A 25,269-nucleotide genomic window follows, 5' to 3' on the forward strand; every position below is an offset into this window, starting at 1 on the left:
TTACAATTACAAATGCCCCTGGACAAGATAACTTTCCTTCCTTGCGCAATATCCTCAGCTATAAACAATACATCAAAAGAGGACATCACAATATTTTACACTGTACCAAACACATCACACTGCACTGGAGTTTAATACTGTACACACCCCCACAATGCCCCAGCGCTGCTGCATGCATCCTCAGGTAATGATGTGACCACCATGGACAAAGTTCAGCAGATGAAGGGGGACAGCAGAAGGCTGTTGGTGACTTCTGCCTCCCCCTCCCACCAAAAAAAACTAAAACCTGATGAGTTGGTAAAGAGATAAGCTGAATTGGCAACACGGGTTGAGATTTTCTTGTCCGAAGTGAAATGAGTAAAGAAGCTTAAGTTGTTGATGAGTCCAGAGGAAGGTAATGGGGCACAAGCTACTACAGAATACCATGCACTGAGTATGGGTTAGGGGTGAAGGGCCAGGTTCTTACCTCCTGATGGACCAGGGGGCTGATAATTGGATAACAGTACCCTCAGCAGTGACTTTATTAAGTCTCCTGTCACCATGTACAGGGGCACTGTTTTGAGGACCACCTTGATGTCTTGACAACTTGTTCATAAATAGAATTGGTTGGATGGAGCAAATGTGACACACTCCTGAAGGAAGATGAGTCTTTTGGCTTCAACAGGCACCAAACAGGGATTCCAGCTGGAGAGGAGGGCAGTGCCATAGTGAGTCTAACGATTCCTTCCATGACCTTATGTTATCCATTTCAATACGTTCCTATGACCCCCTAACATGACCCAAACCAACTCCTATCCCACCCAATGCTGCACATTCCAGTCCTCTCCCCCCACTGGCCACACCGTTTTTCTGAATCCCATTATAGTCCGAGAACACTACAGCAGAGAAACAGGCCCTTCAGCCTATCTAGTCTATGCCCAACTCTTATTCTGCCTAGGTCCACTGACCTGTACCCAGACTATAAGCCTCCAAACCAAGTTCCTATTCAAAATTTTCTTCAATGCCAAAATCGTCCTCATTCGCCACAATTGGCACTTCGTTCCACACCCTCGCATCACTCTCTGCGTTGAGACAAAAAGCCCTCGGTCCCGGTGACTTGGGCCATGCAGAGAGAGAGCCCTGTCCACAGTGGCCGGTGTCAGCTCCATTGCTGCCCATGAGCGTCAAGGTAAACAACCTATCATCCAGTTCCAGGGAAGAAGATCGTTTCTCTGCTTCTCCAACGGGTTGAGGCCCGTTTGGTTCCAGAGGCCCACACGTGGAGCTGGGCGAACCCCCGGCGTGCAAGGGGGGTTAGCAGCTGTCCAGCCCCGTCACCGAGACCGTGACCCCGTCACTCTGCGAGGAGGGCGGGCGAGGACGATGCAGAATCCAGCTTCTGCCGAGCGTTTCACGGCGACCATGTAATAAAGGTCATTTTAAGCTGCCTGGAGGGTCCGACCAAAAGCAGCGGCAGAACAATTTACAACAGCGGGTTCCTGTACAGGGGGAAAATGCTCTTTGTACAAATAAACACACGGTATAAAACACGACCCTGGAGAAATATTCCCGGATGCAGCTTGTTCATCATCATCTCTGGGGCGAGAGGGCAGCGTGAACTGGACAAACATTTCATTGCTTGGGGACGAATAAAACCCTGACCGGGAGTCGTAGAAAAATTGTCCATAAATCCAGGGCATCAGCTTTCGATGCATCAATGAAAAAAATGCTTCCTTGATTTTTTTTTTAATGTATGAACTTTTTTTTATCACAAGCAATTCTACTAAATTACATTCAATAAACCGGTAGTAGTGGAAGTATTTAAGCGTCTCTCACCAGCCGGCCGAGCTGATGCCAAGCCCCCCGCTTCCTTACATGGTCCCGTTCTCCACCCGTGCTTTCTGCACGGCCGTGCGCGGCGTGCTGAGTGACGGGGCCAGGGTGCAGAGGAAGCCGGCCAACAGGGTGAGGCCCAGTCCGCCCCAGGCACAGAACATGGACCAGCCATAGCCGTGGCTGATGTCCTCCGGCAGGCCGTACATGTGCCGAGGGAAGCGCGACAGTTCGAAGTTAATGCCGGCCACACAGGTGCAAAGGGAGATGATGCAGCAGGTTCCTGGCGGCAACAAACGCAGCGTTAGGTTGCATTGATCTCTCCCCCGCCCACCATCTAAACCCTTGTCTCCCCATCCTGGGAGTGAAGCAGGAATGTGGAGGCAGAGTGAAGCCCACCCTCTGGTTCCTCCCCCCTCGCACCCTCTGGTTCCCCTCCCCTCCCATCCTCTGGTTCCCCTGCCAAGCGAAGACGGTGCCGAGAGTTCGGCCACATCACCTCAAGGTCCTCCTTCGGACCAGCTCCCGTCGCCTGTGCCCTAGACTAATCCAGTTCTCGTCACACCTCCTGACTCGAGGTTTTGATGCTGGAGGGCAGTTTCCTCTGTGACCACCAGGTTCCCTGCCCCCACCCAAAGACCAGCCGGTTGAATAGAGGCGGGAGCAGATCAAGGGATATTACTTGATAAAGGATGTAGTCGCTTTGGAAAAAGCACACATTCGGAAATGAAAGGGTTAACATCGTGTTGCCCCAGATTCTTTGGCCCAACCTACCAAAACACCACCCTGCCTCTCCCTCTAACTCATCCTATCCAGGTACCACTCCAATTTTTCTTAAACATTGCAATAGCGGGATTCTTAACAGTGTGGAAGACAGAAGGACTTTGGGGCCCAAATCCATAGCTCTCACAAGGGTGCATTGCAAGTAGACAAGGTAATTAAGAAGGTTAATTGGATGCTGGGCTTCATGAGTGGAGGGATTGAGTTCAGGAATCCTGAGGTAATGTTGCAGCTCCATAAAACTCAGATTAGACCACACTAGTAACATTGTGTTCAGTTCTGGTACCTGCATTACAGGAAAGATGTGGAAGCTTTGGAGAGGGTGCAGAGGAGATTGACCAGGGTGTTGTGGGACAAGGTTAACAGAGCTGGGGCTTTTCTCTTTGGAGTGAAGAAGGAAAAGAGGTGACTTAATAGAAGTCTACAAGATTATCTAAGTCATAGATACATTGGGGCAGCATGGTTGGCGTGGCGATTAGTGCAACGCCATTACAGCACCAGGAATCAGGTCCGGGGTTCAAATGCCACACTGTAAGGAGTTTGTATCTTCTCCTTGTGTCTGCGTGGGTTTCTTCCCATCTTCCTAAAACATATTGAGGTTATAGGCTAATTGGGGTATTTGGGCAGCATGGGCTCGTGGACCGGAGGGGCCTGTTACTGTGGCATATGTCTAAATTTAAATAATTGGAGAGAGTTGGGCTGTGAATCAGAGGAGGAGGAGCTTGCTGAAAGTGACAGGGTTAATTGGTCAAGGGGCCAATAAAAGGAGTGAAAGGGGAAGGAGTGGCCAGCGAGGAGTGAGACTTCCTGGCTTTGGCTTATCAGGCTTTGGCGAAAGCAGGCAAGGAGAAAAGGTAAGCTGAGTTATTTGCCTTCGTATTCAGAGTCATGCTAATAGGGTTAGTGCTCTGTACTGGGTGTCAGATGTGGGAACAATGGGTGACCTCCACCCTCCCAAATGGCCACATCTGCACCAGGTGTACTGAGATGCAGTTACTAAGGGAGCGAATTAGGGATATGGAGTTGCAGATTGATGACCTGCGGTTTGTAAGGGAGAGTGAGGAATTAATCGACTCAACTTTCAGGGTGATAAATACTCCAGAACCCGTGTCAGGTAAGTGGGAAACCGTCGGGGGGGGAAAAGAAAAAGTCAAGAAAATCGGAGAGCACACCAGTGACTATCCCACTCAGCAACAGTTATGTTGTGTTGGATTCTGTTGAGGGAGATGACCGGACAGAAGATGGCCACGGGCATCAGGTCAATAGCAATGAGCCTGGCAGAGTGGTGCAAAAGAAAAGGAAAAGGAGAAATGCAGTAGTAATTGGGGACTCCATTGTCAGGGGTACAGACAGGAGGTTCAGTGAGCCAGATAAATATACCCGCATGGTGTGCTGCCTCCCAGGTGCAAATTGGGTCCAAAATATTCTGAGAGGAGAGGGAGAGCAGCCTGATGTCTTGGTACTTGTGGGTACAAACGACATTGACAAGAAAAGGGAGGAGGTAATGAAAAGGGATTACAGTGAGCTGGGACGAAAGCTGAAAGACAGGAACGCAAGGGTAGTGATCTCGGGATTACTACCTGTTCCAAATGCAAGTGATTAAAAGAATGTAAGGATAAGGAAAATGAATGTGTGGCTCATGTGCTGGTGTACAAGGCAAGGATTTGGCTTCTTGGATCATTGGGATCCCTTTTGGGGAAGGCATGATCTTTACAAGAGGGACAGATTGCACCTAAATCCAAAAGGTGTCAACATTTTGGCAAGTATGTTTGGTACAGCAGTGGGGCAAGGTTTAAACTAATTTGACAGGGGTATGGGAACCAGAGTGATAGGGAAAAGGGTAGGGAAGATAAAGTAATGGCCAGGAAAAGTAAAATAGGAAAAGTAATGTTGGGAGGAGAAAGTAAAAAATCAGATGGTGCAGTGAGTTTTCGGGTCAATGAGAGTGTTAAGAAAATTACAAAGAAAAATAGTGGGTAGAAAAATCAAAAGAAAAGGTTACAGAAGTCACTAGATATTAAAAGGACAAAGAGCATAAGGGCACTTTATCTGAATACCCGCAGTATTAGAAATAAGGTTAGTGAACTTGAGACGCAAATCGGTACCCATGACTATGATTTGATAGCCATCACGGAAACATGGCTACAAGATGACCCTAAATGGGAATTAAACTTTCAAGGGTATCAGGTGGTGCAAAGATATAGACAGGATGGTAAAGGAGGTGGAGTTGCACTCTTAATCAAAGATGAGCTCCAGGCAGTAGTGAGGAATGATATAAGATCTAAAGAGCATAATGTTGAGTCCATTTGGGTAGAGATAAAGAATAACAAAGCAAAAAATTATTGGTGGGTGTTATCTATCACCCACCAAATAACAATAGTTTAGTGGCACAGGAAATAAATAGAGATAAGTGAGGCATGTAATAATGATACGGCAGTAGTCATGGGGGACTTTAACTTCCACATAGATTGGGAAAATCAAGTTGGTCGTGGGAGTCTAGAAGAGGACTTCACAGAATGCATCCGCGATAGCTTTCTTGAGCGGCATGTTAAGGAACCCACAAGAGAAAATGCTCTCCTGGATCTAGTGTTGTGCAATGAGATAGGTAGAGTAAATTATGTAATAGTCAGAGACCATCTGGGAAATAGCGATCATAGTATGATTGAATTTTTCATTCAGATGGAAGGGGAAATAGTTAGATCTAAAACTAATATATTATCCTTAAACAGGGGTGACTACCATAGGATGAGGGAGGAATTGGGCAGAGTGGACTGGGAGCACAGGCTAATTGATGAAACAGTTGAGGAACAGTGGAAGATTTTCAAAGAAATATTTTGTAATGCTCAACAAAAATATATTCCGGTCAGGAAAAAGGGCAGCAAGGGAGGGAAAAATCAACCAAGGTTAACAAAGGAAATAAAGGAGAGTATAAAATTGAAGGCGCAGGTGTACAAAGCTGCAAAGAGCAGTGGGAAACTGGAAGATTGGGAAAACTTTAAGAGATAACAAGGGGTTACAAAGCGGGTAATAAGAAATGGGAAAAAGGATTATGAAAGTAAATTGGCACAAAATATAAAAACAGAAAGCAAAAAATTTTATAATTATATAAAACGGCAGAGGGTGCCCAGAGTTAACATAGGACCCTTGGAGGATGAGAAAGGAAAACTGGTAGAAAAAAATGAGGAAATGGCCGAGGCATTAAACAAATATTTTGTGTCAGTCTTCATGGTGGAAGACACGTCCAGCATGCCCAAGTGCGGAGTTAAGGATGCGAATGTTGGGGAGGGCCTTGATAAAATAGTTGTTACAAAGGAAGTAGTATTGGAGAAACTAATGGGACTAAAGTCAGACAAATCACCTGGTCCTGATGATATGCATCGAAGGGTTCTGAAGGAAATGGCAGAAGTTATAGTTGATGCATTGGTGGTCATATACCAAAATTCCTTGGATTCTGGGCAGGTCCCGGCAGACTGGAAGACAGCAAATGTCATGCCACTTTTTAAGAAGGGATGTAGGCAGAAGACTGCAAATTATCAGCCAATTAGCTTGACATCTGTAGTTGGAAAAATGCTTGAAGCCGTCATTAAAGATGAAATAGTGAAACTTTTGGAACGTAAGGGTTCAATCAGGCAGACGCAGCATAGTTTTAGAAAGGGAAGATCTTGTTTGACAAACTTGTTAGGATTCTTTGAGGATATAATGGGTGCGGTGGATAGAGGGGAACAGGTTGATGTTGTATATTTGGATTTCCAGAAAGCGTTTGATAAGATGCCGCACAAGAGACTTATCAGTAAGTTACAGGAAAGTGGAGTCTGGGGAAGTATTTTGCATATAGATTGGACTAATCAAATTGGTAAAAATACTGAGGAGGAGGAATTCCTTGAATGTTTACGGGACAGTTATCTAGACCAATATGTCGAGGAACCAACTCAGGAGCAGGCCATTTTAGATTGGGTATTATGCAATGATAAGGGGCTAATCAACAATCTTGTTGTACGAGGCCCTTTGGGTAGGAGCGATCACAATATGATCGAATTCTCACTCGACATGGAGAGTGATGAAATTAAAACTGAGACTAAGGTCCTGAATTTAAATAAAGGGAATTATGATGGTATGAGACGGGAGTTGAGTAAGATTGATTGGGTGGTGTTTATGGGGGAGTTGACTGTGGATAGACAATGAAAGCATTCACAGATCTAATGGAGAAATTGCAAAAATCGTTTATACCGGTTTGGCATAAAAATAAACCAAAAAAGGTATCTCAACCGTGGATAACAAGGGAAAATTAGAGACAGCATTAGGTCCAAAGAGAGAGCATATCAATTGGCCAAAAAAAGTACCACAACCGAAGACTGGGAGCAGTTCAAGATACACCAAAGGAGGACAAAGGGATTAATCAAGAGAGCAAAAATAAATTACGAAAGTAAGTTTGCGGCAAATATAAAAACCGACTGCAAAAGCTTTTATAAATATGTCAAGAGGAAAAGATTGGTGAAATCCAGAGTAGGTCCCTTGCAGTCGGAATCAGGGGAATATATAATGGGGAATAAGGAAATGGCAGAGCTATTAAATTCTTACTTTAGTTCTATTTTAACAAGAGAGGATACAAATAACCTCCCAAGGATGTTGGGAAACATAGAGACTAATGCAAGGGAGGAACTGAAAGAAATCTGTATCTCTAAGGACGTGGACTTGAGGAAATTGATGGGATTGAAGGCAGATAAATCCAAAGTGCCTGATAATCTACATCCTAGGGTACTTAAGGAAGTGGCCATTCAGATAGCAGATGCTTTAAGAATTATTTTCCAGAACTCGATAGACTCAGGATCAGTACCCATGGATTGGAGGGTAGCTAATGTTACCCCACGATTTAAAAAGGGGGGTAGAGAAAAAGCGGGGAATTATAGGCCGGTGAGCCTTACATCAGTAGTGGGCAAAATGATGGAATCCATTATTAAGGATGTAATAGCAGAGCATATGACTAGCAGAGAAGGGATCGGACGGAGTCGACATGGATTTACAAAAGGTAAATCGTGCTTGACAAATCTATTGGAATTCTTTGAGATGGTGACAGGTAAAATAGATGGGGGAGAGCCAGTGGATGTGGTGTACCTGGACTTCCAAAAGGCCTTCAATAAGGTCCCGCATAAACGACTGGCTTCCAAAATCAAGGCTCATGGGATTGGGGGCAATGTATTGATGTGGATTGAGAACTGGCTGGCAGGTAGAAGACAGAGAGTTGGGATAAATGGCTCATTTTCTGAGTGGCAGGCGGTGACCAGTGGGGTACCACAGGGATCTGTACTGGGACCCCAGCTGTTCACAATTTACATTAATGATCTGGATGAGGGGATTGGATGTAATATCTCCAAATTTGCAGATGGCACAAAGCTAGGAGGGGTTGTGTGCACGGAAGAGGGGGTCAGGAAGCTCCAGTGTGATTTGGATAAATTGAGGGACTGGGCAGATACATGGCAAATGCATTACAATGTGGATAAATGTGAGGTTATCCACTTTGGTAATACAAACCGGAGGGCAGATTACTATTTGAATGGCAATAGATTAAGAGATGGGGAAGTGCAGAGAGACCTAGGGGTACTTGTACACCAGTCTCTGAAGGCGAGCATGCAGGTACAGCAGGCGGTTAAAAAGGCAAATGGTATGTTGGCCTTCATATCAAGAGGGTTTGAGTATAGGAACAAGGATACCTTACTGCAGCTGTACAGGGCCTTGGTGAGACCCCACCTGGAGTATTGTGTGCAGTTTTGGTCACCTTATCTAAGGAAGGATATTCTTGCAATGGAGGGAGTGTAGAGGCGATTCACCAGGCTGATACCTGGAATGGCAGGAATGACTTATGAGGAAAGATTGCGCAAATTGGGATTGTACTCGCTGGAGTTTAGAAGATTGAGAGGGGATCTCATAGAGACATATAAAATTCTGGCAGGACTGGACAGAATGGATGCAGATGGGATGTTTCCAATGGTGGGGAAGTCCAGAACCCGGGGCCATGGTTTGAGGATAATAGGCAAACCATTTAGGACCGAGATGAAGAGGAATTTCTTTACCCAGAGGGTGGTGAATCTGTGGAATTCATTGCCACAGAGGGCAGTAGAGGCAGGTTCATTAAATATATTTAAGAGGGAATTAGATATATTTCTTCAGTATAAGGGTATTAAAGGTTACGGAGAGAAGGCGGGGACGGGGTACTGAACTTTAAGATCAGCCATGATCTTGTTGAATGGCGGAGCAGGCTCGAAGGGTCGAATGACCTACTCCTGCTCCTATCTTCTATGTTTCTATGATTGAAAATTGGTTGTCTGACAGGAGGCAGAGAGTCAGTATAAATGGGAGTTTTTCAGGTTGGCAGAGAGTGGTAAGTGGGGTGCCGCAGGGGTCAGTGTTAGGCCCACAGCTGTTCATCATTTACATTGAAGACTTGGAGGAGGGGACAAAATATGGTGTAGCCAAGTTTGCGGATGACACCAAATTGAGTGGAAGAGGAAATTGTAATGAGGATGTGGAGAGTCTGCAGAGGGATATAGTTAAGCTGGATGAGTGGGCAAAGGTCTGGCAGATGGAGTACAATGTTAGTAAGAGTGAGGTTATCCACTTTGGCAAGAAAAATAAAAGAGCTGAATATTATTTAAAGGGTGAAAAACTACAGCATGCTGTTGTACAGAGGGACTTGGGAGTGCTTGTGCATGAATCACAAAAGGTTAGGTTGCAGGTGCAGCAGGTTATTAAGAAGGCAAATGGAATGTTGGCCTTCATCGCTAGAGGAATTGAATTCAGGAGTAGGGAGGTAATGTTGCAACTGTATAAGGTACTGGTGAGACTGCACCTGGAGTACTGTGTCCAGTTCTGGTCTCCATATTTGAGGAAGGATATTCTGGCTTTGGAGAGGGTCCAGAGGAGGTTTACTAGGTTGATCCCTGGGATGAAGGGGTTGACTTATGATGAATGATTAAATCATCTAGGATTGTATTCGCTCGAGTTCAGAAGAATGAGAGGAGATCTTATAGAAACATATAGGATTATGAAGGGTATGGATAGGATAGATGTAGGAAGGTTTTTTGAGCTGGTCGGGGAAACTAAAACGAGAGGACACAGTCTCAAGATTCGGGGGAGTAGATTTAGGACAGAGATGAGGAAAAATAGTTTTTACCAGAGAGTAGTGAATGTTTGGAATTCTCTAACCAGGGAAGTGGTTGAGGCTGCCTCATTAAACATATTTAAAATTCGGTTAGATAATTTTTTACATGATAGAGGAATTAGGGGATATGGGGAGAAGGCAGGTAGGTGGAGTTAGGTCATAAATTAGATCAGCCATGATCATATTGAATGGTGGAGCAGGCTCGATGGGCCATTTTTAGCCTACTCCTGTTCCTACTTCCTATGTTCCTATGATAGAAGGAGGGTGGCTGTTACCACTGGTAGGTGAGACCTGAACCAGGGTTAATAGCTTCAAAATTCTTGGGAGTAGATATAGGACAGAGATGAGGAGGAACTGCTTCTCCCAGAGAGTGGTGAATCTATGGAATTCAGTAGTTTGCTTAGGGAATATGTTTAGGGCACATATAGATGTTTGACTAAGGCAACAGATGGGCAAGTCAAGCTGAGATTGTCGACTCCTGCTCCAGTTTCCTCTGTAGTTAAGCAGGAAAGTTTGCAAATTGTAGTAAAAGACACCAAATTGCTGCAGAAACTCAGCAGGTCACACAGCATCTACAGAAAAGAAATGGGAACCAACGTTCTGGGCCCAAGCCCTTCGTCAAGGTATGAACCCAAAAGCAGGCAAGTTCCTGAATAAAAAGGCGGGGGTGAGGGGCGAGGGACGAGGGAGGTAGATGTCGGGGAAGGATCACAGGCCAGGTGGATAGGGAAGAGTGGGAGGGTAGAAGAAAAAAGGCTGAGAGGTGATTGAGGAGGGGGCAACTCTCTGTGTGGCGAGGAAAGGGGTGGGAGTCAGAGGTGTAGGGAAACCAGCGTGAGGGATTTAATGGAAACTGGAGGTCAATGTAAATGCCGTCTGGTTGGAGAGACCCCAGACAGAATATCAGGTGTTGTTCCTTCAGTTTGTGAGAAGGCAGTGAAGAGGCCATGGACAGACATGTGGGAACCATGTGTGGAATTAACATTGATGGCCACTGGGAGGTCCCCGTTATTGTGAAGGCGTTCAAGGCCACGATTTCCCAGTCTGCGTCAATGTAGAGGAGGCCACAATGGGAACTCTAGATGCAGTAGATGACCCCCAACTCCCCCCCCCCCCACCCCACCTAACCCTGCAGATTCACAAGTGAAGAGTTGCTTCACTTGGAAAGGCTATTTATTTCTTGTATGCATGGCCACAGAGGCGTTGATGAGCGTACAAGGGAGATGGCTGGTCTCCAGGGAAGCGAGAAGGGCGATGGGACTGATGCTTTTGCTTTCCATGTAAAGGCACCATCCAAAAAGACATCAAAGGTGGCTTCCTGTAAAATCTTTTCATACCCCCAATTTTATCCCCAAGACTTCTGCCCCAAAGGCAATTCTACACCTGCACTGCTGGATCTTACATTGTGCCTGATTTCAATTCCCCTCCTGGCATCACGACCTGGCTCCTGGGCTCTGCTGTGTCCTTTAGTCAACTTCTCCAGCTCTTCATCCTACTCTCTGTGTCTGAGACCCACCTCAAAAATGTATCTGTCGACAACGGTCCTTGAATCAGGTAGATTCCTGGTGCAGATGCTGCCTGTCCCTCTAATTACTTCCACCAGTCTGGTCCCACATTCCCCTCCACCCCCACATCTTAAACCCACATGTTCATCCCAAAAGGGAAAGAACCCCAATCAAATACTGGATTTGCCCCAAGTGCAAGAGAAGTTCACTGGATGCCTTTCCCGTGAGAGGGAGACAGAGACCAGGTATCTCCTCAAGTGATGGGGGCTGGGAGGGGTGTTACTGCAAACCAGCAGTCAGTGCTGGATCGCTCCCTGGGTTTGGTACTACGATGGGTCTGCCCTTGGTGCACAGAGATGGATGCTCTCACCTCCCATGAGGAACAGGAGACCAGCCACGTACTGCATCAGGTCGTGGTCCTTGCAGCAGCCCAGGATCCCGATGATCCAGCCGAACAGGATGATGGACACTGCCATTCCGATGAAGCCTGCCGTCATCCGCCGCAGATCTGTCGATCAGAGTCAGCGTCAGACTGAAGGGAGCGGCACTCAGATCCCGGCCTGAGACTCACCCTGGTCTGAGGAAACCACTGTGTGAGGAGTTTGTACGTTCCCTCCAGGTGCATCAGTTTTCTCTCATGTTCCAAAGATGTATGGGGTTAGTGGGTTAGTTGATCATATGGTGTCTTTGGGTAATGCAAACTCATGGACTGGTCGGGCCTGTTACCCTGCTGCGTCTCAAGTTCGTTCATTATCATCTGACTACAGATAATCAGATGAAACAACATTTCTCCAGACCACAATGTGCACACATTTCATACACTGCACATAATAATCGCGTAAACGCATGAAGATGTATAGAAAATGAATAGAACATTACAGCAGAGGTCCTCCAGAATGCAACGTTCTGCCAACGTTTGTAAACTTACTCTTCAACAACCTAATCCTTCCCTAACTCACACCCATAACCTACACTATGTTCTGTGATCATTTAAAAACACAAAACACTACACTACAAGCCTTTTGACCAATCCAGTCTGTGCCTCTGGCATCCTGGCCATATCCCTCCCATCCATATAACAACCCAATTTTTTCCTAAATGTCAAAATCGAGCCACATTCACCACTTCAGCTGGCAGCTTGTTCCACATTCTAACCATTCTCTGTGACTGCATGCTCCCTAATGTTCCCTTTAAACATTTTACCTTTCACCCATGCTCTCTAGTTCTTATCTCACTGAACGTCAGTGTGAAAAAACCCTGCTTGTATTTATTCTGTAAATACCCTCATCATTTTGTATTCCCCTCTATCAAATCACCCCTCATTTTCAGACACTACAGAGAACAACGTTTTAACCTGTTTAACCCTTCCCCTATAGCTCAGCTCTAGTCCAAGCAACATCCTGGTAAATTTCCTGGAATTAGATGACCAAAAAAACTGCATAGAATACAACAAATTTGGATTCATCTTATATAACTTCACCCTAACATCCCAACTCTTGTACTCAATTTATCTCTAAATTAAATTAAAAATTTAACCTCCTCCCTGCTCAGATGCTCAGGGAAGGTGCAGCACAGAACATTCCAGATATTTTGGATTGGCTTTGGTGAAAGTGGTTGCTGTTAAGATGGGAGAGCTAAAGCCTTGTTCTCTGGAGAGGAAGCTGAGCAGTAGTAAGCCAAGATAAGGTAAGATCCTTTGCTTTGTACTCGAGGTGGGTTTAAGAGGCCATCAGTCCTGAAACATCCAAGATGCTGGAAGCCCTAGGGCCATCCAGTGTGGAAACAGATCCTTTGGCTCAATCTGCCCAAGCTGACCGAAATGTCCCATCTGCCAGAATTTGGCCCATATTCCTATCTGTAGCTCTTTTCAATGTTTTCTTAAACATTGCAGAAGTATCTCCACCTCTCAGCTCAGCTCTGCATTCTGTCATTGTCCCTTTGTAACCGTTGGGAACCCTCCAGACAATCCACAACAGCAACAACTTTTGTGTCATCCACAAACTTATTAACCCACCCTTCCACTTTCTCATCCAGATCAATTATAAGAATCACAAAGAGGAGATCCCTGTGGAAGCACCCTGACCTCCATGTAGAATATGAACCAGCAACAACCACCCTCTGTGGGCAAGCCAATCCTCGACATCTCTTCGGTAGCACAGTGACCAAAAACAAACACAATTCTCTAATCATGGATAGGAATTTTGGTGAGATGTTAGGTTCAGGGACCATCAGGGAAGGTAGAGGGTTAGATTGGGAGTGTCATATGCCCCAGGAACAAGTCCACTGTTTGGATCCTGTTGAGGGCGGCGAGAGTGGGAATGGCCATTCAGGGGAGGAGCCAGGTCTATATCCCCAGAGTTAGCTCTGATCCACAGCAGGGGAGGGTGGGATCAAGGGAAGCTGTAGCGATAAGAGATTCAATAGATGGTTGGACAGATAGGAGATATTGTGGCCAGGAATGAGACTCCAGAATTGTTTGTTGCCCCCACCCCCGGAATCTGGGGTCAAGGCCATCTTAAACTCCTCTCGGGAAGTATGGGTGGGCAAGTGTTGTTGTTTTGGACGAGTGACCAGATTTCAACTTGTCCTAAAATAGTCATGCAAAGAGATAGAACTGGTCCACAAATTCAAGTCCTAAATTGAGTGTGGGATGTGGGGGGGGGGGGGGGGGGGAGGGAGGGAAAGAGGCTAATCTGGTTGGCATTAGTTAATGCTAGCAAGTGTTAGAGAAGCTTAGCAGATCCCACTGCATCCATCATAAGATACATAACCTACATTAAGGCCTAAGTTCCTTGTCAAGGTACAAGCAAAAAGAAAGCAGACGCTTAATAAAAAAGGAGGGGGGATGAGAGAAGGGGCAGGGGGAGGAGCAAAGGCCAACAACCAAGAGGCCATCAGTGGACGGGGATAGAAGGACAGGAGAGAAAAGCTGAGAACTGATTAGGGGAATGTAGAGCTGAAAGAAAGGAGACGTTGGGATGTCTGCAGGGCCCACTGAGCTTCTCCAGCACTCACTACAATCACAGTGTCTGCAGACTTTCTTGGTTCACTCCTGTTGGGATTACACAGGTTTTATTGGGAGGTTGTTAGTAGGAAATGGAACATCTGGCAAAGTGGGAGGCTTTTGAGATTGAGAGAGGGAGAGTTTAGGGTCAACATGTGGAGAGAAGGACAAATGTGATAGGAGGAGGGAGCTCTGGCTCCAAGGGACATTGAGGAACAGGCAGCTGGGATTGAGTGGGTCCCAGAAGGGAGTTGGATGTAGTAGAGCACCTGATGAAAGTAGGAGGCCAAATATCCTTGGCAGGCAAGGGAAAAAAATCCTTAGAGATTTAATAAATTTGTAAGAGTGAAAGGGCAATGTGGGAGGGAATAGGTCCCATTATTAATTACTGTGCTCATGTGTGTGACACTGCAGAAGACAGATGAGGTCTTAAATCATCACTTCCCATCTGTATTTACTATGGGGAAGTCACGGGAGTTCAGGAAAGAGAACCATGAGATCCCAAAGCCTATTGATTTTACAGACTAGATGGCAGTCTTGAGGTACATAAATTCCTTGAGGCCTGCTCAGCTATGGACCTGGAGGCAATCCAGCCAAGGAATTGTTGGGGCCCTGGCAGAAATTCTTGTATCTTCTTTAGTGATGGGTAAGGTACCAGACTACTGGAGGGGTTCATAGAACATAATATTCCAGCATAGTTCCAGCCTTTCAGTTCACGATGTTGTGCAGATCTATGGAAACCTACTCCAAAACACTTTAAATCTTCCCTACCTTGTACCTATAATGCTATATTTTTCTTTCATCCATGCACCTGTCCAAGAGTCTTTTGAATGTCCCTATTGTATCAGCCTCCATCACCACCCCCAGCGATGCATTCCTGGCACCCACCATTTTGAGTTACAAAAAACATACCTCTGGCTATCACAGATGGGTTTAAGCAGTTAAAACACAGTACAGGGTGGCAGAGGGCAGGGTGGAGGTGAGAACAGTGGCAGGGGGCAGGGTGGTGGTGGGAATGATGGCAGAGGACAGGAAGGCGGTGGGAACAGTGGCAGAGAGCAAGGTGGCGGTGGGAATGGTGGCAGAGGGCAGGGTGGCGGTGGGAACAGTGGCAGAGGGCAGGGTGGCGGTGGGAACAGTGGCAGAGGGCAGGGTGGCGGTGGGAACGGTGGCAGAGGGCAGGGTGGCGGTGGGAACGGTGGCAGAGGGCAGGGTGGTGGTGGGAATGGTGGCAGAGGGCAGGGTGGTGGTGGGAACGGTGGAAGAGGGCAGGGTGGCGGTCGAAACAGTGGCAGAGGACAGGGTGGTGGTGGGAATGGTGGAAGAGGGCATGGAGGCGGTGGAAACAGTGGCAGAGGGCAGGGTGGCAGAGGATGCAGTTAGAATGGAGCAAAGCCAACATATTTTCATGCTGTCTATTCCTCCACTCTGCAAAAAGACCCTATTCCCGATTCTCTCTGTTCAGCCTGTTCTTTAACCCCCCACCCACCCAGAGCACCCCCTCCTTTCGTTATTTACTGTCACACCCACCCCTGGTACTTACGTAGGGCATGCCATTCATCCTGTCGGATGCTCATGGTTAGATTGACCGGGAGATTCTGTGGGACGGTCGAAGAGGAGTAATGGTATTTCACGGGCATACAGCGCTGTACCACACCTGAAACAGACTCAGCATTAGTGGGCACACACTCTCACTGGTAAAACAGGTGCCATCCCACCCAGCCCTTCCAAAATAGCTGTGCACACCCTCCGTACCCTGCAACAGCAGGGTAAGTACTCCCTCCGGTAGCAAAGCGAGGCCATATCCATCTCCAGGCAATATCCCACCCTCTGCAACTTCGCCACCCAAACCAGTGCACAGGATGCAATCACATGGGGATAGAGCCTCATGAGCCATCGGTATCCACTGCCCCACTGTGGACCTCCTTTTCACTTTTGGCCAGACCTTCGCCGTCTGTCCTCCCTTCCCACCCACCATTGTCCACTTATTTCCTCCCCCCCCCCAGTGGTGGGTGCCTCCCCCACAGTGGTGTCAGCACGGTGTGTGGGGGTCCAACTCCCAGGAACAGCCACTGGCGGGGGGTAATGGTAAGGGGGAGGGTTACTTCCCATGACCTAGCACCTTTCCAGCTCACTGGGCTCTGCCCATCAACTGCCTGCTGCCCAACCACGTCCACACACTCACTGAGAGTGGAGGCTGGGTGGGGGGGGGGCAGGAACGTTAATTTGGGCTTTTACAAACCTCCATCACACTCATCCAACCTCCCCTGCCTCTTCCTCACCTCATCCCACCCTCTCCTGCTCCTCCTGCACACTCCCCTCCCAACATCCACCTCCCTATTCCCCTGCACCCACCTGCTCTGGTGCACTCAGCCAATTGCCCCGTACCACCCTCCCTTGCACTCATCCCACCTCTCCCTACCCTACACCTACCTCCCATGTTCCATCCTCCTCTGGACATCATCAATCCCTGCCCCTCTTCTACCCCACTGTCCCCTGAACCCTTCCTTCCCCTTCCCCACTATGCCCAACCCTCCCCTTGTCCAAAGCTGCCGAATGGATTTACAGAGGATGGTGCGATGTGATTCAGGGAGCTCCCAGGTGGTCGGGGGAGCTCCATTCTCCTGGGCTCAATGCCTGGAGCCGGTGGAGCACAATTGGTTGACTTGCAGATCTACCCATCTCTGATGCTCAGCAAACCGTGAGGAGGGTGAACAGATTTGAGGAGGACACAGAAAGAATTGGAAGGACATGAGGACAGAATGTACGTGAGACACAGGGCAAACAATTATGAGGAGATTCATCATTGCTATGAAGAGTTGCAATGTAAGTTCTCCAAGTGTTATTTGTCATCTGTACCAATGATTTAGATGAAAATGTACATGGTATGATTAGTAAGCTTGTGGATGTCATTAAAGTGTCTGGTATTGTAGATGATGAAAGAGGTTGTCAAAGATTGCAGCGGGATCTGGATTGGTTAGGTTGGTGGGCAGGGGAATGGAGAATATGAGGTGTTGCATTTTGGGAGGTCTAACGGGGACAGGACTAGTGTGAATGGTGGGGATCTGGGGAGTGTTGTAGAGCAGAGGGATCCTTGAAAATAGCCTCAAAGGAAATATGGTGGTCAAGGAGGCTTTTGGTATATTGGCCTTCATCAGCCTGAATATAGAAGTTGGCGGCAATTGTACAAGACATTGGTGAAGCCTTATTTGGAGCATTCTCTTAAGTTTTAATTTTTTTTTAAATTTAGACATAGAGCAGGCTCTTTTTGACCCATGAGCCCATTCTACCCAATTGACTTACAACCCCTGCTATGTTTTGAAGAGTGGGAGGTAACCGGAGTATCCAGAGGAAACCCATGCAGACATGTGGAGAATGTACAAACTTCTTACAGACAGCACGGGATATGAACCCCAGTCCTGATCACCAGCGTCGTAACTGTGTTGTGGTAACCACTACACTAACTGTTCTGCCCGTGCCACAGGAAAGATGTTACCAAGCTGGAGATGGTGCAGAGAAGATTGATGAGGGTGTTGCCAGGACTTGGGCATCTGAGCTACAGGGGCTGATCAGGTTAGTGCTTTATTCCTTGGAGTGCAGGAGGATGAGGGATGATCTCATGGAGGTGTCCAAAATCATGAGAGGAATAAATCGGGTGAACTCACAGAGTATTTTGCCCAGAGCAGGGGTATCAGTAACCAGAGGACATAAGTTTAGGGTGAGGGGGATCAGATTTAACAGGAACCTGAGTGGTAACTTTTTTCTACAGGGGGTGGTGGGTGTATGGAACAGGCTGCCGGAGGAAATGGTTGAGGCAGGTACTATTGCAATGTTTAAGTAAATATTGGACAGATACATAGATAGAATGGGTTCAGAGGGAAATGGGCCAAATGCAGGTAAGTGGGACTAGTGTGGGCAGGACATTTTACTCACTGTGGGCAAGTTGTATTTGTTTCCATGTTTTGTGACTCCCTTTTCAACTGCCTGATTCCCGGTCTCCACACCTTAACCTGCTCACCCTATCCCCTCATCTCTCCATTCATCAATAAATCCAATGGAACTCCAGGCACACTAAACCTTTGGAAGACACTGGTTCAATCCTTAATGAATGTGAAAATTGGATCCCATCTAATCATAATGCATCCCCCTCCATATCATTTCCTCTCCCTGTCCCTTCATGCCAAACAGGATCTGTATCCTCAGCCACAAAGCTTAGACTTTCTCCTTTCCAAACTTCCTAACTAATGTTCGTTTATTAACTCTTTCTCATTGCATTGACAGAACTTGGGCTTTTCGAAGGATTAGAAGAGACTTAATAGAGGTGTATAAGATTATGAGAGGCTTGAATAGGGTGGACAGCCAGAGGATGTCTGTTTAAGGTGAGTGGATAAAAGTTGAATGGAGATATCAATAGCCCATGAAACCTGTGCCATCCAATGAACCAACCAAACCCCCATTTGTTTTGGAACCTGGGAGGCAACCCATGCAGGTGATAGGGAGAACATACAAACCCCTTACAGACAGTGGCGTATTCGAACCCAGGCCACTGGCACTGTAATAGCATGGCGCTAACCACTAATGTGACCATGAAGCATCTACTCTCTCATGGTCCCCCCAAGGATCTTTCATGCTTCTCTAACATCATCCCCAACTCTCTCATTCCCAGAAATTACTTTAAGATTTGGTCTACCTTCAATGCCTCCTCTCTTAAACAAGGGGCACAAAACTATACCAGTTTTCCAGATGTGACTTCACCAATACTCAGTGTAATTCTAAAAATTGATTTAGTAAAAGGAAAAATGGATAAGCCACCAAGAAACAAAAGCAGATTGTAGGAGTAGGTCAAAGGGAAAAGCAAATGTTGGTCTGTTCCAGAAAGAGATGGGAACATTTTTAATGAAGAATAGAACATATTAAAAAAATTAATTTAGACATAGAGCATGGTAACAGGTCTGTCCAGCCCAGAAGCGTGCCACCCAAATACATTCATTAACCTACAAACACCATGCGTTTTTGGAGGGTGGGAGGAAACCCACCAGGTTACGAGGAAGAATGTCCATACTCCTTACAGAGAACAGTGGATTCAAGCCCCCATTATTGGCACTGCAATAGCATTGAGTTAACCGGTACACTAACAGTGCCACCCCAGCAAAATTATTAAGCAAAGAAATTCTAGAGTAACAAGGGCCCAACGTAAATGAGAAAGGAAAATAAGTTAATATTCATTAAAAAGTACCAATCAAACGGTTTGTGATGAATTTCTGGGGAGGACCTTAGGCTCCACATCCACTTTTCAAAAGAGACAGCCGGAGAAGATACTCACTTAGAACCACAGAACTAGGCCCTTTGGCCCATCTAGTCTGTGCCAAACTATTATTCTACCCTGCACCCGGAACATTTCCCTCCAAACCCCTCCCATCCATGTACCTTTCCAAAGTTTTCTTTAATGTTGAAATGAACCCTGCGTTCCCCACTTACAGGTGGCAGCTTGTTCAACAATCTCACTACTCTCTGCGCAAAGATGTTCCCTTTAAATATTTCACCTTTCGCTCTTAACCCATGTCATCCCGACTGTATCTCACCAAACCTCAGAAGATAAAGCCTGCTTGTATTCAACATAATTTTGAATACCTCTATCAAATCTCCCCTCATTCTCCAACGCTGCAGGGAATAAAGTCTTAACCTGTTTAGCCTTTGTCTGTAACTCTGAGTATCATCTTCCAACATTCCGTAGATCCATAACGGGCTCCTACAGGAAAGGAAGCAAAAGGCACGACTCCACTATTTAAGAAAGGAAAGAGAAAGCAACAAGGTACAAATGTTGGGATTTACAATGAAGGACGCCAGAGGTCAAGGTGCTGTGTCCTGGACGTAGGGCCTCAAGCTCAGCGTCATTGCTGATCAACAGACCTGCAGTGATGGAGGTTATGGGGGAATGCTATTGGCGGTGACATCTAGCATGGTTAGCCCACTGCTGTTACAGCACCAGTGACCCCCATTCAAATCCGGAACCTGTCCCTGTGCCCTGCGTGGGTTTTCTCCAGGTGCTCTGTTTTCCTCCCATGTTACAAAAGTTCCTTTTATTGTCACGTAATAATACATTAAATTGTAATATGGATGATATACTTCAACCTTTCTCTGCCATGAGGCAAACAACAGGAGAAAGAGAAGTAAAAGAGAGTCCCTTTAGAGAAACCGAGTGTCCGTGGATTTGCCTCCAGAGGTCCTGCAGCCTCAGAGCTTAGGTTGCCAATAAAGCTCCAGATCCAAACCTCCAATATGCTCAGGAAGCCTTCAGAGCCTGAGGCCATTTGTTAACCTTTCTTGGCCTCAGCACCCTCTGGGATCGCAGTTCCGAAATCTGGTTCCCATGAGCCAGTCTCCAGCAACCCGCAGCCTGTGTGGGTCCTTCGTCCACAAATTGCCAGCTGTCCCCAGCCTGTGCAAGTCCTTTGGCCACAAGTCAACATCAGCCTGCAGCATGCTGGCTTTTAGCCGCTGTTGCTCCTTGCTGGCCCATTGCTGTCAGCTCTGACCTGTAGAGTTGTCTCCTATTCTTCTCCTTCTCATAGCTGGGGGAGGAGGATGTGTTTTCCCTGTTTCTGGTGTCCTGCGCTGGTCTGCTGCTCCCACAGAGTCTAAACCCCTTGTGATACGCTGCCCAGCACAGATCCTGTGGTTGCAGGATGAAAAATAAAACACTGTTGGCTCCTTTATGAGGTCATTTAAAGCTATACAGAGCCATTGGCATCACGACCAGGCGGTAAGACCCTGTGGAGCAGTGCTTTGTCTCCACTTTCCACTCTCCCAAGACAGCACCAGCGGCTGTTACAGCAGCGCTACCTATTTTTGAAGGTAGGTTCATTGGGAAGCACAAGTTTCATGGGTTGGAAAGACCCACTACCTTGTTGTATCATTTAAAAAATAAATCCATGGTAAATCGATGTCTCTGAAAGGGACCTCTTTTGCTTTTCTTTCTTATTGTAATAACGATGCTAAATTGCGTGGTGACTCTTTCTTTGCCTTCTTCAGCATGTCACAATAAATTGCGACAATCTAATTTCAAAACAGTTCAAAAATAATAATAGACCAGCATTCAAAAAGGATTAATGAAAGGGAAATTCTGCAGGACAAATCTGCTGGAATCTTCTGTGGCTCTAGGAGTAACTGGATTGGGTGTATTCAGAAGGATTTTGATCCAAAACAGGTTAACAAGCAAGGTAAGAGCACATAAAATAGAGAATAATTACCAGCTCCATTTGAGAGTTGGTTAACAGATGGAGATTGACGAGTAATTATTTAACAGTGGGTGTTGTGACTAGTGGGGATCTGCACTAATGGATACTTGTTCTGCACTAATGGATACTTGTGTCCCAACTACTCACAATCTACATTGATCATTTGGCTGGGACATAGAGTTTTTTAAAATAAAAATTTAGCCACAGCACTGAAACATGCCCTTCGGGCCCATGAGCCCACGCTGCTCAATATCACCCATACGACCAACCCCTTCAAGTCTTTGGAACATGGGAGTACCCGGAGAAATTGCACACAGTGACAAGGAGAGCATACATACTCCTTACAGACAGGGGCGGACTCGAATCCGGGTCATTGGCAGCTAGAACAGCGCTGGGATAACTGCTACGCTAATCGTGCTTTGATGAGGGGTCTTGACCTGAAACGCTGACCATTCCTTGTCTCCCACTGATGTTGGTCCACCCTCTGTTGAGTTTCTTTTTGTGTAACATTTTTGAGTTTACTTGTAGCAGAAAACTAAGTGGGAATGAGAAAGTTAGTGAAGTTCTTCAAGGGTATATGGACTACCTGAGTGTATAAGGCAACAATATAGCAGGGTGGGGGATGTGAGGTTAAAATAGAAAAGCTAAATATTATTTAAAAAATTGTTGAAGATTGGGAGATGTTTATGGTCAGTGATATGTCCTAGTGCACCTTACCGAGAGTTAACATATAGCTGCCTCCGGCAGTTTTGAAAGTCAATGAAATTTGCCCTTCATTCCAAATACAATTTACATACAAGAAATAATAGCAGAAAATGTTCTAAAAGCTCAACATACCAGGCATATGCAGAAAGAAGCACATTCAACATTTGAGTTTAAAAAATATCTTCATCAGAACACTGACTTGCTGAGTGTTTGCAGCATTTCCTGCTTTTATTTCAGATTTTCAACATCTGTATGTAAAAAAAATCATTTAAACAGAAAAATAAAGAAACCTTACTGCAATTATATGGAGCATGAGCAAGATCACATCTAAGCCAAGCAAGGACACACTTGCTCAAGGGGAAGATTGGTGAAGATTCATTCCCTGGGTGGTGGTACTGTCACAAGAGGAGAGATTGAGTGGAGAACAGGGACTAAAAGGATGAAAGGGATCTTATTGAGAGACACAGAAGAGTGTTGCAGGTTGGATGTCAGGGGGGAGTTTCTCCTGGGTAAAGTGCCTCAAAATAAAGGTCAGCTCATTTCTGAATAGGGGAGAAATTTATCCACTTGACAGTTGCTGGATCTTCAGAATATCCTTTCTGGAAGGCTGGTCATGATGGAGAGAGCAATGAACAGAGATGTGCAGAGGAATCAGGGAGATGGCAGGATAGTAGAAAATTAGCCTTGACCTTGTCAAATCCTAAATGGAGCCTTACTGCCACTTCTACTTGGTACCAGCTTCTATCCCCAGACCTATACCCTGCATTCTCTCCTGGGCTCCCACTTCCATTTACTGTTTTTTTTTCTGTCCTCTCTCAACCCTCACCTGTTCTCTCATACAGTTACCCCATATGGTTGATCTCTGCTCTCCCTCTATCCCAATCCACTCATCTTTGGCTAAGGAATGGCAGATTCAGTTCAACTCAGACAAGTGGAAGGTGCTGCATATGGGTAAATTGAACGAGGGCAGGGCTTACTTTGTAAACGACAGAGTCTGCAAAAGTGTTATGGAGCAGAAGGACTAGGGGATGTAGGAACATGGTTATTTAAAGATGGCAGCATGGGTAGACAGAGTAGGAAGGAGAATTTGGGGCACTTGCCTTCATGAATTGGGACATTGAATACAAATTCTGAGCTGACATGTTGAAGTTGTACAAGACAGTGAGGGCAAATGGAAGGCAAGGGCCTGACCAGTTGAAGTTGGCTAAAGAGGATTTGTAGCTACATTGACAACATGGCTACTCCGGGAGTTGAGAGCATGAGGAAAGACACACTGACAACCAGTAAAAGATCTCTCCAGAGCTGCTGAAAAGGGTAGGCAGTATCTCTGGATGAGGAGAAAGGATTCCATCTGGGCCCCCAAGTGAAGGATTGGCATGGAGGAGGCGGTGGGGGGGGGAGAGAGGAGAAGGTGAGCCCAGGTCACCAGGATTCACTGCTGAAGCCTCTGGAAGTGTCGTGGGTCTATTAGCGAAACACTGAGGAAGGAGGGTACCCACTTAATAACCCAGAATATGTCTCCACTCACTTGGCTACCCCACAGAGTCTAGGCAGCAAGTCTCAGGAGTGCAATAAGGGACATTAACATCTACTCCTACATAACTTGTGTAGGAGTCATGTGCAGTTTTGGTCACCTGATGTAGGGAGGATTTTTTTACATTGGAAAGGATACAGAAGAGGTTTACACATATATTGCTAGGAATTGAGAGATTGAATCATTGTATGATACTAAAAACCTGGGTCGAGAGGGGATATTTTTGCATTCTCAAATCATGAGGGGCATAGCTAAGGAGAAGCAAGAGGGCATAACCAGAGGCGAGAAGGGACGTAACCGGACAGTGGTAGGCATATGAACCAGCTGCCAATCAAAGTGGTGGAGGCAGGGATATTAGTTTCCTTTAACAAACACTTCGATAACTCTATGGACTGGAGGGGTGTGGGTCTCGCGTGGGCAGGTTGTTTGGGATAGACAAGGGGCCCCTGTTTCAGTGTTATACGACTCCATGGTCTTATTCCCATATAATCAACCTTCCCCAATCCCCTCACTGGCTCTGCCGTCGCCCCTACCTGTCCAACTTCTCTCTCCTGTACCTCACCCCATCACCTGCCCTCTCACCCTCTCTCTATCTCCAGCTCTTCCCCATCTGATTTCTCGTTTGCTGCACTGGTTGTTCCCCTCACTATTAGCCCATTGAACCCCACAAACCCCTCACATCCACATAGGCTAGCAATAATTTACAATGCCTTGCTCTCCCGTTCCCGAGCGAGCGAGGATGGTAGAGGCCGAACAGGATTCCCGCCCTGCTACAAGGTCGGGAGAAGAGACAGACTGTACCAGACGCCCACATCCAGCCCCGTCCACACCCATCTCCGCCGAGCGATCAATAACCTCTCTCCACCATTCCAGCTTTGATCTGGTTTCCACGGTCACTCCCTTCCTACTCCAGTATTGTGGGAGGCCGACAGAAGAGCGGACACCAGATGCGGACTAAACCCCACGAGCGCTTCACTGGCGGTTTCAGCACCTCGGCCAGCGGCCGGGCCCGAGCACAGGGTGCCGTTCCACATCAGGACCGCGCACCTCACCCACTTCCACGCCGGAATGCCACCCTCAGCGGGCCCAGCTCCCCACTGCCCAGGGCAATCTCCTCCCACCCCCCTCCTCGCGTCCCCACTCCAACCGGAGGCGCAACACAGCTTGCCCTCACCCTTGAAGATGAGCTCCTCGGTGTCCTGGTCGAAGTCCTGGCGGTGGCATTTTCTCCAGAGGCCCAGAATGGTGGAGTTGAACTGCCGGCTGCAGTGGGAATCCACGGCGGAAGAGCCCAGGAAGAACCTCCGGGAGCGGTGCAGGAGGCTTCGCGGTGCCTGACGCAGGGGCAGGTTCTGGCTGGGGATGTAGATGAAGCCAGGGTCGTTCCTCTTGTTGGCGTAGTTCTTGCAGCGGTCCCGGTGCCGCCGCGCGTCCGTCTCGTACCAGTAATCGGTGCAGATGGCCATGGCTAAGAGCCCGAGGGCGCAGAGAGCCAGCAGGAGCCCTGCCCCTGTCAGCAGCCTCATCGCCGCCAT

The 25,269-nt window shown here is 46.9% G+C and overlaps 1 protein-coding gene across 1 annotated transcript; it reads right to left on the reverse strand.

The window, feature by feature from the left end:
* On the reverse strand, window positions 1-25,269 carry LOC138751262 (transmembrane protein 178B-like). The gene is made up of 4 exons (XM_069913336.1): window positions 24,909-25,269; window positions 15,801-15,914; window positions 11,624-11,761; window positions 1-2,095 (listed from the first exon to the last, which is right to left on the reverse strand). Exons 1-4 carry the CDS (start codon window positions 25,267-25,269, stop codon window positions 1,851-1,853), a joined length of 858 nt encoding a protein of 285 aa, XP_069769437.1. The 3' UTR covers window positions 1-1,850.

The sequence above is a fragment of the Narcine bancroftii genome, chromosome 1 (assembly GCF_036971445.1).
Source record: "Narcine bancroftii isolate sNarBan1 chromosome 1, sNarBan1.hap1, whole genome shotgun sequence".
Lineage (NCBI taxonomy): Eukaryota > Metazoa > Chordata > Chondrichthyes > Torpediniformes > Narcinidae > Narcine > Narcine bancroftii.